General features: G+C 39.7%; 2 protein-coding genes across 4 annotated transcripts in view; one reads left to right on the forward strand and one right to left on the reverse strand.

Annotated features, from left to right (window-relative positions):
- Positions 1–12,944, reverse strand: part of Paip1 (poly(A) binding protein interacting protein 1) — a 37,672-nt gene continuing 24,728 nt past the window's right edge. For all 3 annotated transcript variants that reach the window (XM_070041136.1, XM_070041134.1, XM_070041135.1), the window contains exons 7-11: positions 8,736–8,842; positions 7,351–7,468; positions 5,700–5,754; positions 2,475–2,568; positions 1–355 (exon numbers count right to left, since the gene is read on the reverse strand). In XM_070041136.1, the coding sequence (XP_069897237.1) occupies positions 262–355; positions 2,475–2,568; positions 5,700–5,754; positions 7,351–7,468; positions 8,736–8,842 (468 nt within the window). In that variant the 3' untranslated portion in view covers positions 1–261. The remainder of the gene's footprint in view (positions 356–2,474; positions 2,569–5,699; positions 5,755–7,350; positions 7,469–8,735; positions 8,843–12,944) is intronic.
- LOC138840683 (uncharacterized) lies at positions 10,655–12,630 on the forward strand. Its single transcript, XM_070040950.1, has 2 exons — positions 10,655–12,030; positions 12,568–12,630. The coding sequence occupies exons 1-2, from the start codon at positions 10,655–10,657 to the stop codon at positions 12,620–12,622; spliced, it is 1,431 nt and encodes a 476-aa protein (XP_069897051.1). The 3' UTR covers positions 12,623–12,630.

The following is a 12,944-nucleotide window of genomic DNA, read 5'->3' on the forward strand; positions in this document are numbered from 1 at the left end:
TTTCAAAATCGATTTTATTGCAGCCAAAACAGTGGAATTAACTGTACATAATAAACTATTTTATATATATACACATTTTAAGTTATAGGGAATAAAGTTTATTTTGGCAGATGGTGTTAAACAAAATTAAAGTTGCATACATTAGTAACATAACTCAACATCCTTAATTTGGTATAAGTGTAACATATTTTCTTGCTTTCCTGTGTTCCGCTAAATCACCATACCTAAACTTTTATAAAACTGATATGCTGAAATTTAACTTTACTGTTTTCGCTTACGCTCTGATTCCAAACAAAACTTTTCATAAGCTTCTTCAATTTCTGGGTCCATCTCATCATCAATATCATCCAAATATCTACAAAACAAACCAAATATGAATGAGTTTAATGTTTTTCAATTCAGAAACTGCCTTAAGGTGTTTAGCTATATACATATAGACATGTACAATTTTGTGACATTCCTTTGACTTAACTATAGTAAACAGAAGGCTAATTCTAGAAGAATGTAAGAGGCAGTCCTCTGAAAACCAAATATTTGAATTGTCCGAGGAGTCTGTTACTAATCAAAGATTTGACATATATGTACACTTGGACCTGAAGATTGATTTATCATAAATTTGAACCTTCCCAATAAACAATTACACTGTAACTAGATCATAATTTCAGACATACCATTTTCCTCTGGTGAAATCATTTCCCCATTTACTATTTCATTATTAATTTATGCCTTTTATGCCTAGGGTTCCTTAACATCAGAAAGTGTAATCCTGCTATGATTTCTGCTAGAACACTGCCATAAAAACAGTTGTTACTGTTCTCTGTTTTGTTTTACTGGGGGTGGGGGGAGGGGGAGTCCTGGGGCTTGAACAGGGCCCCAGCGCTGCCCCTGAGCCTCTTTATGCTCAAGGCTAGCATTCAACCACTTGAGCCACAGTGCCATTTCCAGTTTTTGAGTGGTTAATTGGAGATATGAGTCTCATGGGGACTTTTCTGCCTGGGCTGGCTTTTATCCCAGGTTATTTTTCCTTAACTATTAAGTTTAAAATGACAGAACGGGGGCTGGGAAGGTGGCTCAGTTGTAGAGCGCTTGTCTTGCATGCTTGAGGCCCTGGGTTCGATTCCTCAGCACCACATAAGAAAAAAGCCAGAAGTGGTGCTGTGACTCAAGTGGTAAGAGTGCTAGCCTTGAGCTGAAGAGCTGAGGGACAGCACCCAGGCCCAGAGTTCAGGCCCCACAACCAGACCCAAAAACAAAACAAAAATAAAATAAAATAAAATGACAGAAAGTGTCAGGTATGGTATTACACATCTGAAATCCTAGCACTAAAATAGAAAGAGGAAGATACTGAATTTGAGACCCCATCTCCAAAAAAGAAAAGCTTTCCTTGCTTAATTACATATGAGAGATATAAAAAGAGCCACTTAAAAATTTAATATATACACTTTGTTTTTGGATTCAGTGTCTTGCTTTGTAACCCAAGCTAGTCTTAAAACTTATAGAGAAACTTACAGACATGCCCCACACCTGTGAATATATACATTCTTACTGAATTGCAATAGCCATATTTAAAAAGATGAACAGTACTATTATCTTAATTAAATTTTGTTAAAAAGAGATAGTGAGTTTTAATCAATACATAAAATTTTATCCAAGAAAGAGGCAGGGCTAGAATTTTCTGCATTTTCCCCTGGTGACATGATGTTGTCTACCCGTCCTTCCACTCTCACCCGGCAATAATCCACCTACAAATGCTACAAATATTTTCCTAATCCCATCATATGCTGATACATCTTTTCTTTCCATTTCTTCCCCATTTCCTGCAGGTGTGTTGAATCATGAGCTCATTAAAAAGAATATTTAAATTGAAAATTAAGAAAATAATCAAGTTCAGTGCCAAAAATGACTATTTTTAACCACCAGTGGTATATACAACAGAATTAAGCCTTCTTCCTAGCTCTTCAAATCCTTAGTTTTTTTTCTTGTTTGCTTTTGTGAAGCCAGTATATGGTAGTATGACAATGTTGTATTTTGAAATCGTAATCTGACCATATTTAGGTGTCCACTTAAGATTCCATAATTGGTATCACTTTCTACTTGGGAGGTGGAGATAGGAGGATTGCAGCTCCAGGCCAGAACACATACCTCCCCTCCGAAAAATTTATAAGATCCCCATCTCAAAGATCAAGACAGGCATGATGGTTCATACTGTAACCTCAGCTAGATGGGAGGTGTAGGTAGGAAGACCAAAGGTAGGAAGACCAAATATAGGAAGGCCAGCCCAGGCAAAAAAAGCACAGGACCCTACTGAAAAAGAACTAAAGCCAAAAGGGCTTAGAGGTATGGTTCAAGTGGCACAGCACTTGTATACAAAGCACAAGGATCTAAATTCAAGCCCTAAGTATGGCCAAATATGTAATAAAATTCTGCATATAAAAATTGGCTACAAAGAAAATTAGTAACTAAAAAGAACTTACGGCTCACCAGCCCCTGATAAATCCGTTCCATTTTCTTCATAATCTGGAAAAAAGGCTTCTCGTTCAAGTAACTCTTGATATTTCTCTTGATAATCTATAAAACAACATAGAAAAAAAAATACTTAAAAGACCATATGAAAGGACTAGTTTTTGTCCCTAATTCTTCATATTACAACTACTCATTTAAGTAGACTAAATAAATGTTTACATAAATAGTACTAACTTCTAAATATACAAAACAATTTTCATCGAACATCTTATACCCTATTATTTTGCCTCTTTCCCCCTGCATGCTAATAATCTTAAATAATTATATACAATACAAATGTAACTTGGAAATCAAAGCTACTATTAAATCTATCATTTATTCCACAGAAAACATATATGTTGTCTACATTCTCTATGTGGCTTTCCATCAGATAAAAAAACTCATTTACAATTGTTGGGGAGGAACACTACCTTCCATATTCCATTTCTTCCCCCTATTAGCAAGATTTTAATCATATGATCTAAACTTCCTATTACTCTTCTACAAGTAGGCAAACTAAGCTTTCTAGGTAGCAGGCTAACCTGTCAAAAGTTCTGTTTTTGTTTTTGTTTTTTGGGTCCGGTTGTGGGGCCTGAACTCTGGGCCTGGGCGCTGTCCCTCAGCTCTTCAGCTCAAGGCTAGCACTCTACCACTTGAGCCACAGCACCACTTCTGGCTTTTTTCTTTTTGCTTATGTGGTCCTGAGGAATCGAACCCAGGGCCTCAAGCATGCAAGGGAAGCGCTCTACCACTGAGCCACCTTCCCAGCCCCATGTCAAAAGTTCTGATACAATTCCTTTCTTTCCCTTTTTATAAAAGGAAAGCTACCCAACAAATGTTTTAGGTCTTCCAACTTTCCCTGCATTCAGTTTATAAGGTAACACAGGTGATATAACTCAGCCTGCCAATTGTTGTAGGCAGTTTTTTTTTTTTTTCAGATTAGCATGTCTATATACAACACAAAATCCTTATCTCTGAGTAATGGACCAATGACTACTTGTAATTAGTTGGTTATAAACAAAAGTTGCCTCAAATTTTCGAAGGGTATTATAAGTACTAGATAAAGACTATGTTTTTCTAAAACTGTTTCTATAAAACTCTAACTCAGCTTTAAAAGAGAGCTATTTTGAATTCCAATTCTTAGTCAAATTTTAAACTTTTAACTTTTCTGTTATCAACAACCTGAGGTACTAAGAAAGACTTTTTTTTATTGTATGGACAAGCACATCATGAGATGATAAATTAAAAAGAACTAGAAACCATCCATACTGCAACTGGAAGACTGGCAAGATGTTGGTTTTAGTAACCAAGAGACACATGGAGACAACATGTGAGAAACAGAACAGTAGGTGGCACTAAATGAGTACATATGGAAATTAAATAAGCATACACTAAATGATGACTAAGAGGATTTGATACTTAAAAAATGTTCAAGGTAATTTGAATAAAATGCAAATAAAACTAATAAAAAATAGAAACTAGAAATAATAGGATAAACACATTAGACAAAAGTAACAAAATAAACAGAGGTAATTTTCAGGACTAAGTAGAGGGAAGATCTGTTGATTTCAAGACAGTTTTGCATTATGTTGCCCAGGCTGGTCTCAAATGACTCTCCTATCACAGCTTCCTCAGTAGCTGGGATAATATGCACTATGACACAAAAAGAAGCCAGATGATTTATCTTACTCAGTATCAGAGATTTGTAGCAATAAGAATAATTAAGAGGGAGGTATTTGTGTAAAGAGGCCAACTGACTAACAGAAAAATCAACATGAAAACAGTACACTGTACACAATAATAAGTAAAAGATGAATACTTAGAAGACAATGGAAAAAATATTTATTTTCAACTATTATTCCATACATAAAAATTGGCCAGGCAGGGCTGGGAAGGTGGCTCAGTGGAGGAGCACTTGCCTTGCATGCCTGAGGCCCTGCGTTCGATTCCTCAGCACCACATAAGCAAAAAGAAAAAAGCCGGAAGTGGCGCTGTGGCTAAAGTGGTAGAGCGCTAGCCTTGAGCTGAAGAGCTGAGGGACAGCGCCCAGGCTCCACGACCGGACCCAAAAAAAAAAAAAAAAAAAAAAAAAAAAAATTGGCCAGGTGGATTTAAGACTTAGCTATGAAAAGCAACAAAGATTTTTAAAAGAAAATGGAATTTGAGAGTGGATAAAGTAAAACAAAAGCACAAACAAGACTAATAAATTTTGTTTGTGTCAAAGCTCAAATTTCTAAATGAGACATAATGAACAAAATGTAAAGGCAGTAATTTACTGAGAAGAGATAATGAAATTCTCAGCTGATCAAGATTATTTTTTTCTATATTAAGTATTATATTACAAAGTAGCGAGGCAATCCAATAGAGTATTACGGGCAAAGGATTTAAACAGGCAATTCCCAAAGGAGGAAATCAAAATGTCAACAGAAGCAGAAAACAAAATTCACCATCATTAGTCAGAAAAATAAGAATTTCATATAATGGGACTGACAAAACCCAGTATTATAACAAGTTTGCCAAGGGCAAAGAGAAATAACTCTGGTAAATCACACTGGAAGGCCATTTAGGAATTTAGGAAAGTAATTTAGGAAAATTTAGTGAAGATGAAGATGCTCAGAGTAACTTAATTCTAATCCCTTTAAAGAGACTCATCTATACTAGAGACACATGGTAGTCAATACCTGCTCAAGTGGCAAAAAGCCCAATGGGAAACTGGCTACAGTTTGTACTAAATGGAAAGAATTTCTCTTGTTCATCCTATAGTTCCAAGCACTATAATTAAAACAATCTGTATGACACAAGGTGGAAGGGTAAGCTCAGATTTAAATTTTGAGTCACCAAGTAGTAATTCAATCGGTGATTCTTAGTATCTACAAGTATAATTCATACCCTTCTGGATGAACTAGAACCAGCTATCTCTTCCATTCTAGACACTTGAAAACTGAAGAATCCATAATCAAAATATGAAAAAGAAATACAAGTATTATGGCTGCATTTGAGGAATTCTAATCCTTATAAGACAATATACATAGTGAAATAGCATAAAAGATATTCTACTTAAGATAAACCTTTATCCTAGTATTTCAGAATGAGTGAACACATAAAAGTGCTATAACTCTGTACTGATGAGCAGTAGTTTCATGTGAAGGTTATTACTAGAAATTATGTGTGGAGATGGGGGACAACTAAGAACATACCTGGATCAGCTGCAGTGAAAGGAACACCATCAGAGGTATAAAATGTTGGTTCATTCTAGGATGAATCAAAGTGATAAAAGTAATTATTTTAAAATTATGTAGAATTAGTATAGTATGGTTGATGTCATTTATTTGCATACCTGACAGTGCATGAATAAGCAAAAAACAAAACAGAAAAAAGAACTCTCAAACTTCTGGGAACCACTCTCTTTTATTGGAATAATTTATGCTTTTCAGATCTCCATTCTTTATCTCACCTTCACAGAGTTTTAACCTTACCATCTATTGACTGTTATATTCCTGGTGAATCATGATTTAACATTAGGTAGTATTTCGCTATTTTCTTCCTTTTCTACCATTTCCTTTTCTTTTGGTTTTACTAGAGTTTGAACTCAGAGGTTCATGCTTGCTAGGAAGGTGGTCTACTATTTGAGCCAGGCATGCTTCCAGTCCTTTCCTTTTGTTCCAGTTATTTATTTTTATTTTTTTTTATTGAAATCATTTTATTTGGTAATGGTTCATTTACATTAACTATATTGTTATTGAATATCTAACTTTCTTTTTATTGTGAAAATACTTTACAGAGTAATGGGTTACAATTACATGGGCAAGATAATGAGTACATTTCTTATCAAGTATTGTAGCCTCCTCCTTTGTTTTCCCTTCCCATTCCTTCCATCCTCCTCCCCTCCCCCCAGCCTCCCACCTAATCCCCCCCCCCCCTTGTTCCAGTTATTTTTTGAATAGTGTCTCACTTTTGCCTAGGCCAGCCTGAATCATTTTCCTCTTAGATATGCTTCCACCATAGCTGCATGGTGGAAATCCATGCACCACCATGCCCAGCTTTTTCTGTTGAGACTGGGGTCTCACAAACATTTCTGCACAGGCTGGAACCACAATCCTCCAAATCTCAGTCTCCTAAGTAGCTAGGATTATAGGCATAAGGATTATATATATAGGATTATAGGCATCTGACTTATCTATCATTTCTTGAAGAACTTCTACGACCATAACTTCTTGGAAGTTGTAGAAGAACCACTGGCATGGTAATCAGTTGTTTTTCTACTCTATATAATACAAAGTTAAATCTGAGACACAGAACTTTGGCATGAATTCTCTAAAAATCTTCATCTTGCATCTCCATGCTGACTCAAGCCAAAGCCTTATTGTTCTCCCATCAGATGGGCCTTTCTCTAGTCAAGCCTTTCATTGAAAGTTCTCTTCTCTTTATATGCCCCTACTTTGCTGCTTCCTATGCTAGATTAAGTCAATGAAAGTGTTTCTGTGCAATGAGTTACAGAATAGCTTTAAGTAACTCAACTGATTTCCAAAAGTGACTCTAGGCATATACAAAACTTAAAATATAAAAACTGAGCTGGGCACCGGTAGCTCATGCCTGTAATCCTAGCTACTCAGGAGGCTGAGATCTGAGGATCACGGTTCAAAGCCAGCCCCGCAGGAAAGTCCCTGAGACTCTTATCTACAATAAACCACCAGAAAACCGGAAGTTTTGCTGTGGCTCAAGCGGTAGAGTGCTCACTTTGAGCTAACGAGCGCAGGGAAGCACCCAAGCCCAGAGTTCAAGCCCCACGACAAAAAAAAAAAAAAAAAAGAAAATGAAAAAAAAACAAAGAAAGAAAAACTGGCATACCATAAAGTAATTAGGATCATTTTCAGGTGTTGCTTCTCTGTATGTTGAAGTTGCATGGACTCTGCCCCAGTTACTAGATCGGAGTTCTACAAGCTTCAAGAGCATCTGTTTTACATCTCTGTAGACAAAAGTAAAATAATGAATTAATATAACAATAATGAATTAGTATGTCAAGCTTTTAAATACTTTATATACTCAAAAATCCTTATCTCCTGCTGGGCGCTAGTGGTTCATGCCTGTAATCCTAGCTACTCAGGAGGCTGAGATCTGAGGATCGTGGTTCAAAGCCAGCCCGGACAGGAAAGTTTGTGAGACTCTTACCTCCAATTAACTACCAGAAAACCAGAAGTGGCACCGTGGCTCAAGTGGAAGAGCATTGGCCTTGAGCTAAAGAACTCAGGGACAGCACCCAGGCTGAGTTCAAGCCCCATGACCAACAACAACAACAAAAAAACCCCACAAAACTTTATCTCCTAAACTTAACAACTTTAGCTAGACATTGACAAATGACATAAACTCACTTTTTTGGGTGATGGGAAGGACAGTACTAGGGTTTGAACTTGGGGGCCTTACAGTTGGTAGGCAGGTGGTTCTACCACTGAGCCATGCCTCCAGATCTGCTTTTTGATTTTTTTTTTTTTTTGCCACTGATCCGTAGCTCTTCAGCTCAAGGCTAGCACTCTACCACTTGAGCCACAGCGCCACTTCCAGCTTTTTCTGTTATGTGGTGCTGAGGAATCGAACCCAGGGCCTCGTGCATGCAAGGCAAGCACTTCCCAACCCTTTGATGGTTATTTTTTAAACATGTCTTGCATTGTGCCTAGGAGCACTCCTGAACTTTGATCTGCCTATTTTTAGGCTTCCTGTCACTTCAGGGATAACAGAAATATGCCACCACATTCAGTTTCCTTCACTTTAGATGGAATCTCTAGGACTTTTTTACCTGGCTATCATGGAATGGGGAAACTTCCATTCTCAGTCTACCAGGTAGCAAGGATTACAGGTAAAGTCAGCAGTGCCCAGCTAGTTATTACTTTTTAAATAAAGCTTTGAAGTTTGTTTTGCATAACTGACTACATGGTCCTTAAAGACTACCCTTTAAACATTTATCTATTATATTTGTGAGAATTCTTTATAAAATTACTTCTTTAATAAGTGAGGATAATAAAATAATTTTATTTTCAGTGAACTTATTACAGGAAATTCTTAACTTTTTCAACTTTATGTATAACTGAAAAAAGATTACAATGAAAATATTTGCCCCAAGCCATTGCATCTTTAAGGAAAATATTTCTGAAGATCAATCTGTAAAATCTGTTATTCTGAGAATTATGCCAGATTAAAAATAAATCTCCAAAGAAAGCGGGGAATTGTGATTTGCCTACCTGCTACAGTTTGCATCGAGAACAACGTTTTCAATTCTTTGAATAATTTCTTCCATATCAGTCCTTTCTTTTTCCTTCCAAGCATCTTCCAAAACTGATCCTGTCAACTAAAGAAGCAAGTGTCAATAAAGTAAGAAATTCAATACTGTAGAAGTTCTAAAACTATTAGTAGTAGCTGTTTAAGCATTCTTTAAACAATATGAATTTAGCAGGTTAAATATTTCCTGTTATTCTCTACCTTAATCTAATATTCAGAGACTTCTATATCTTCTATATTTTTGACTGAAAAGAATGAATTATATTAGTTATTAAACATGGGCTTCACATCAATGAATATATGGTATATTTACTGGAAGACTAGATAGTATATTATGTTTAAACAAGCATGTCACTTTTTCAAATATAGTACAAGGACAAAACCATAGCTCAAGAGGTAAAGCAGTTGTCGAAAGTTCTATCACCAGTATCATCGAGCAAAACAAAAAAGGAATATGTAAAAGTTGAGTATAAAACAAGCAGTTCACGGAAACAAACATGGCTGGCTAATAAACATATGAATGAATACTGAACTTCATTGACTAAGTGAATGAAAACAGACTTTTATTTGTTACCCATTACAAAAACAAGAATCAGGATTGATGTATATCATTACAAGATGTGAGAAAAAAGGTGCACTGCTGAGAATACATTTTGGTTTAGCATCTGGAGGAAAACTTTGAAGTTCAATTTAAATTAACGGTTGCCCCACAAAAATCTATGTTAAGGACTTCAGTATACAAAAAGAGTTACACATAGCTGGTCTCTGAGTGGCTCGTGCCTGTAACCCTAGCTATTCAGGAAGCTGAGACATGAGGATCACGGCTCAAAACCAGCCCAGGCAGTTATGTCCATGACACTCTTATGTCCAGTTAACAACCAAAAATGCCAGAAGTAAAGCTGTGGCTCAAGTGACAGAGCACTAGTGTTGAGCAAAAAACAGGCTCAGGGACAGTGTCCAAGACCTGAGTTCAAAGCCTTAGGATAGCACAAAGGAAAAAAAAAAACACTATACACATAAAACATAATGAAATCGTACTAACAGTGCTGTAGTAGCTAAACTGAAAATAATACAACGGCTCACTACTGGAATGGATAAACAATACCTATGAATATAACAAATACTAACAAGTAATGCTACAGAAATAAATCTCTACATCCCTGTAAGGTCTGCCCTGGGAAGGCAGGGCAGACTCCTCCCTCCTTTTGGCTAAGTCTCCACCCAGTCTGCATCACCTAGGCAACTGGCACACCTGGAGGCAGTCACATTCCACCCACTGAGGTCACGTCCTCTCCTACCTAGTCACACCCCCCCTCACCAGGTCACGCCTTCTCCCCGCCCCTACCCTAGATAAGACAAGGCCTGGAAGGGAAGCCCCCTTTCTCAGCCACGTGCCAGGTGAAGTGCCGACTAGGCTGGGGCCAGCGCAGTTTGAGAATAAACTTTTCCCTTGCTCGGATTACCTCCCGGTGCTCTTTCCTCGGTGCTGCATTAAAGTCAGGACAGGCGGATTCCTCTCTGCTTCCCCCCTCCCCTTTTCTGTTTTGTTTTTTTCTTTCTCTGAGGAGGATCCCAGTTCTGACGGCCCTTTTCCACGGACCGAACTGCTGCGAGACGCCACGGGAGACTTTTCAGCCCCACTGCTGGCCTCCGCACCCACCTCCACACTTCAGTGCTCTGGTGAGTGAATTATTGTGCAGGTTTTCTGGTTTTTCTCTGACTAGACGCGGCTCCACGTGGCTTTAGGCCTGGGCATCTCCAAGCCAAGGACGCGTGGTTCTGGGGCTGGCCGGTTCTGTCTAGGGGGCACTGGAGGAGCTGGACGCTGCTTCCGTCCAATAAGCTCTCCATCACTCACCAGCTATTTCCTCCAGCGTTTCTAATGGGGTGCTGCAAGTCACGCCCAAGGGAGGAAACTTCGTTGGACCATCTCCCGCGTACCTTAGATGAATTGTCCCTGACGGACTCAATCAACAAGGAACGCTTAACTTATTGCTCTGAATTCTGGCCACAGAACCGACCAGATAATCGCTCTCAATGGCTCAAAGATGGGAATTTTGATTATACCATTCTCAGAGACTTAGATGGTTTTTGCCACCGCAATGGTAAATGGCCAGATGTCGTTCATATTCAGGCTTCCTATGCTCTCCAGGATAACCCGACTCTCTGCCAATCATGCCCAGCTTTCCCCATCCCTCCTGAGCCTGTAGTGTCTGACCCCCTTTTTGACTCTGCCCCTCTCCCTGCAGAGCCTTCAGTGCCTTCTCCACCTTCTTTCTCTTTGCCCTCTTCGCCCTCTCTCCTTTCCCTCCCTGCGGCTCACACCCGTACCGACTCTAGGCAACCTCCACCAAACTCCAGGTTCCCTTTGCCAGAGGTAGCAGGGCCTAAAGGCATCCTTAGAGTGCATGCCCCATTTTCAATATTCAATATTGCTCAGATTGAGAAGCAGCTGGGATCTTATTCCCAAGATTCTAAAAATTACATCAAGCAGTTTAAATTCCTGGCTCTGACCTATGACCTTTCTTGGCATGACATATATCTAATACTGTCCTCTACCCTTACCGCTGAGGAAAAAGAAAGGGTGTGGACTGCTGCCCAGGCACATGCAGATGAAGCCCACCGCTTAAATAATGACTTCCCGGTAGGAGCAACAGCTGTGCCCAGGGAAGAACCCAATTGGAATGATCAAAGTAATACTCCTGGGAAGGAAAACAGAAGTAGGATGATAACTTGCTTAGTGGCTGGCCTGGAGAAAGCAGCCTATCACTACGTAAATTATGACAAATTAAACTACATTACTCAAAGGCCCAATGAAAACCCAGCCGAATTTCTGGAACGCCTCACGGTGGCGCTCCAGCGCTATACTAAGCTGGACCCAGAGTCAGCAGAGGCCAAGGTGGTTCTTAATATTCATTTTATTGCCCAATCAGCCCCTGATATTAGGAAAAGGTTAAAAAAAGCTGAGGATGGTCCTCAAACCCCTCAAAGAGAGCTGGTGAAAATGGCATTTAAGGTTTTTAATAATCGGGAAGAGCAAAAGATTGCCAATAAGACTGCCCATAAGAGGGAAAACTATGAAATCCTGGCTGCTGCCATCCGGAGAAGAGGCACCCAACGTAAGCCCCCTGGACCATGCTTCAAGTGCGGACAAGAAGGCCACTGGGCAAAAGCCTGTCCTTCACCACAACCACCACCTGGACCCTGCCCAAGGTGTGGCCAAAAGGGACACTGGGGAGTCGACTGTCCCTCCAGAAGGTAAGCCAACCCTTCCCCCACCCCACCTTCAAGCTTTGGCAACACTTTAACATAGAACACAGAACTCACTTTTGGCCAGCCCTACCATTTGCTCCCCCCACAGACTAACGGACCTTTTATTCATGAAGCCCTGTCTTCCCTTTCCCTTTCCTGCCTACAGCTGCTTCATGTTACTTTCATTGAAAAACCTGACTTCTCACTGGAAAGCTGTTCCCCTCTCAATCCAGCCACCTTGATTCCATCCCATTCCTATATAGACCTTGGAGGGATTCACAACCCATTTTACAGGCATCTCTGAAGCCCCTCTTCCTGATCCAGAAGACACCCGATACATCGATGTTAGTTCCACACCTACCCATCAGCAGCCAAACTGGGGGCTATGCTATCAGTAATGACTGCACTGAAAGCAGCCCTCTGCCTCCTGGCACTACCTCACAAAAGGCAGAACTTACAGCTTTAACTAGGGCCTTAACGCAAGACCTGTCAGCTCCCCTGCTTCTGGTATTGTCTCCAATTCAACCCTCTTATAACCCACAGGAGCCTCCCAGGACCCAAAGGGATGGTGGTATCTAGAAGAACGAGTCATTCCTGAGACACGAGCAGACAGCTTTCTTTCCCAGGTACACCAGGCACTGCACATCAGATACAAGCCTCTCCAACCTTCTCAAGCCTAACTGTCCAACTAAAGACTAATTTCCTAAGCCTGCCCCACTTGTTCCCTTACATCCTTACAGGTGATCCCTCACCTTTATGCTTGATGCATGGGGACATACCCCAGAGGAAGACTAGCAGACTTCACTCACATGCCTTGATTTAAGCAGATGAGATACCTGCTAGCTATGATAGATACCTCTTTAGGATGGATTGAGGCCTATCCCACAGGGTCAGAGACAGCTGACACTGTTGCCTCTTTC

This window comes from Dipodomys merriami, unplaced genomic scaffold, assembly GCF_024711535.1.
Source record: "Dipodomys merriami isolate MVZ:Mamm:240054 unplaced genomic scaffold, mDipMer1.0.p SCAF_30, whole genome shotgun sequence".
Lineage (NCBI taxonomy): Eukaryota > Metazoa > Chordata > Mammalia > Rodentia > Heteromyidae > Dipodomys > Dipodomys merriami.

Bases quoted from the DNA above. Each gene is read 5' to 3' on its own strand.
- LOC138840683 (XM_070040950.1), top strand. From the start codon at position 10,655: ATGGGGTGCTGCAAGTCACGCCCAAGGGAGGAAACTTCGTTGGACCAT. The intron at 12,031-12,567 runs GTAAGCCAACCC...TATAACCCACAG, and splicing joins GTCGACTGTCCCTCCAGAAG to GAGCCTCCCAGGACCCAAAG.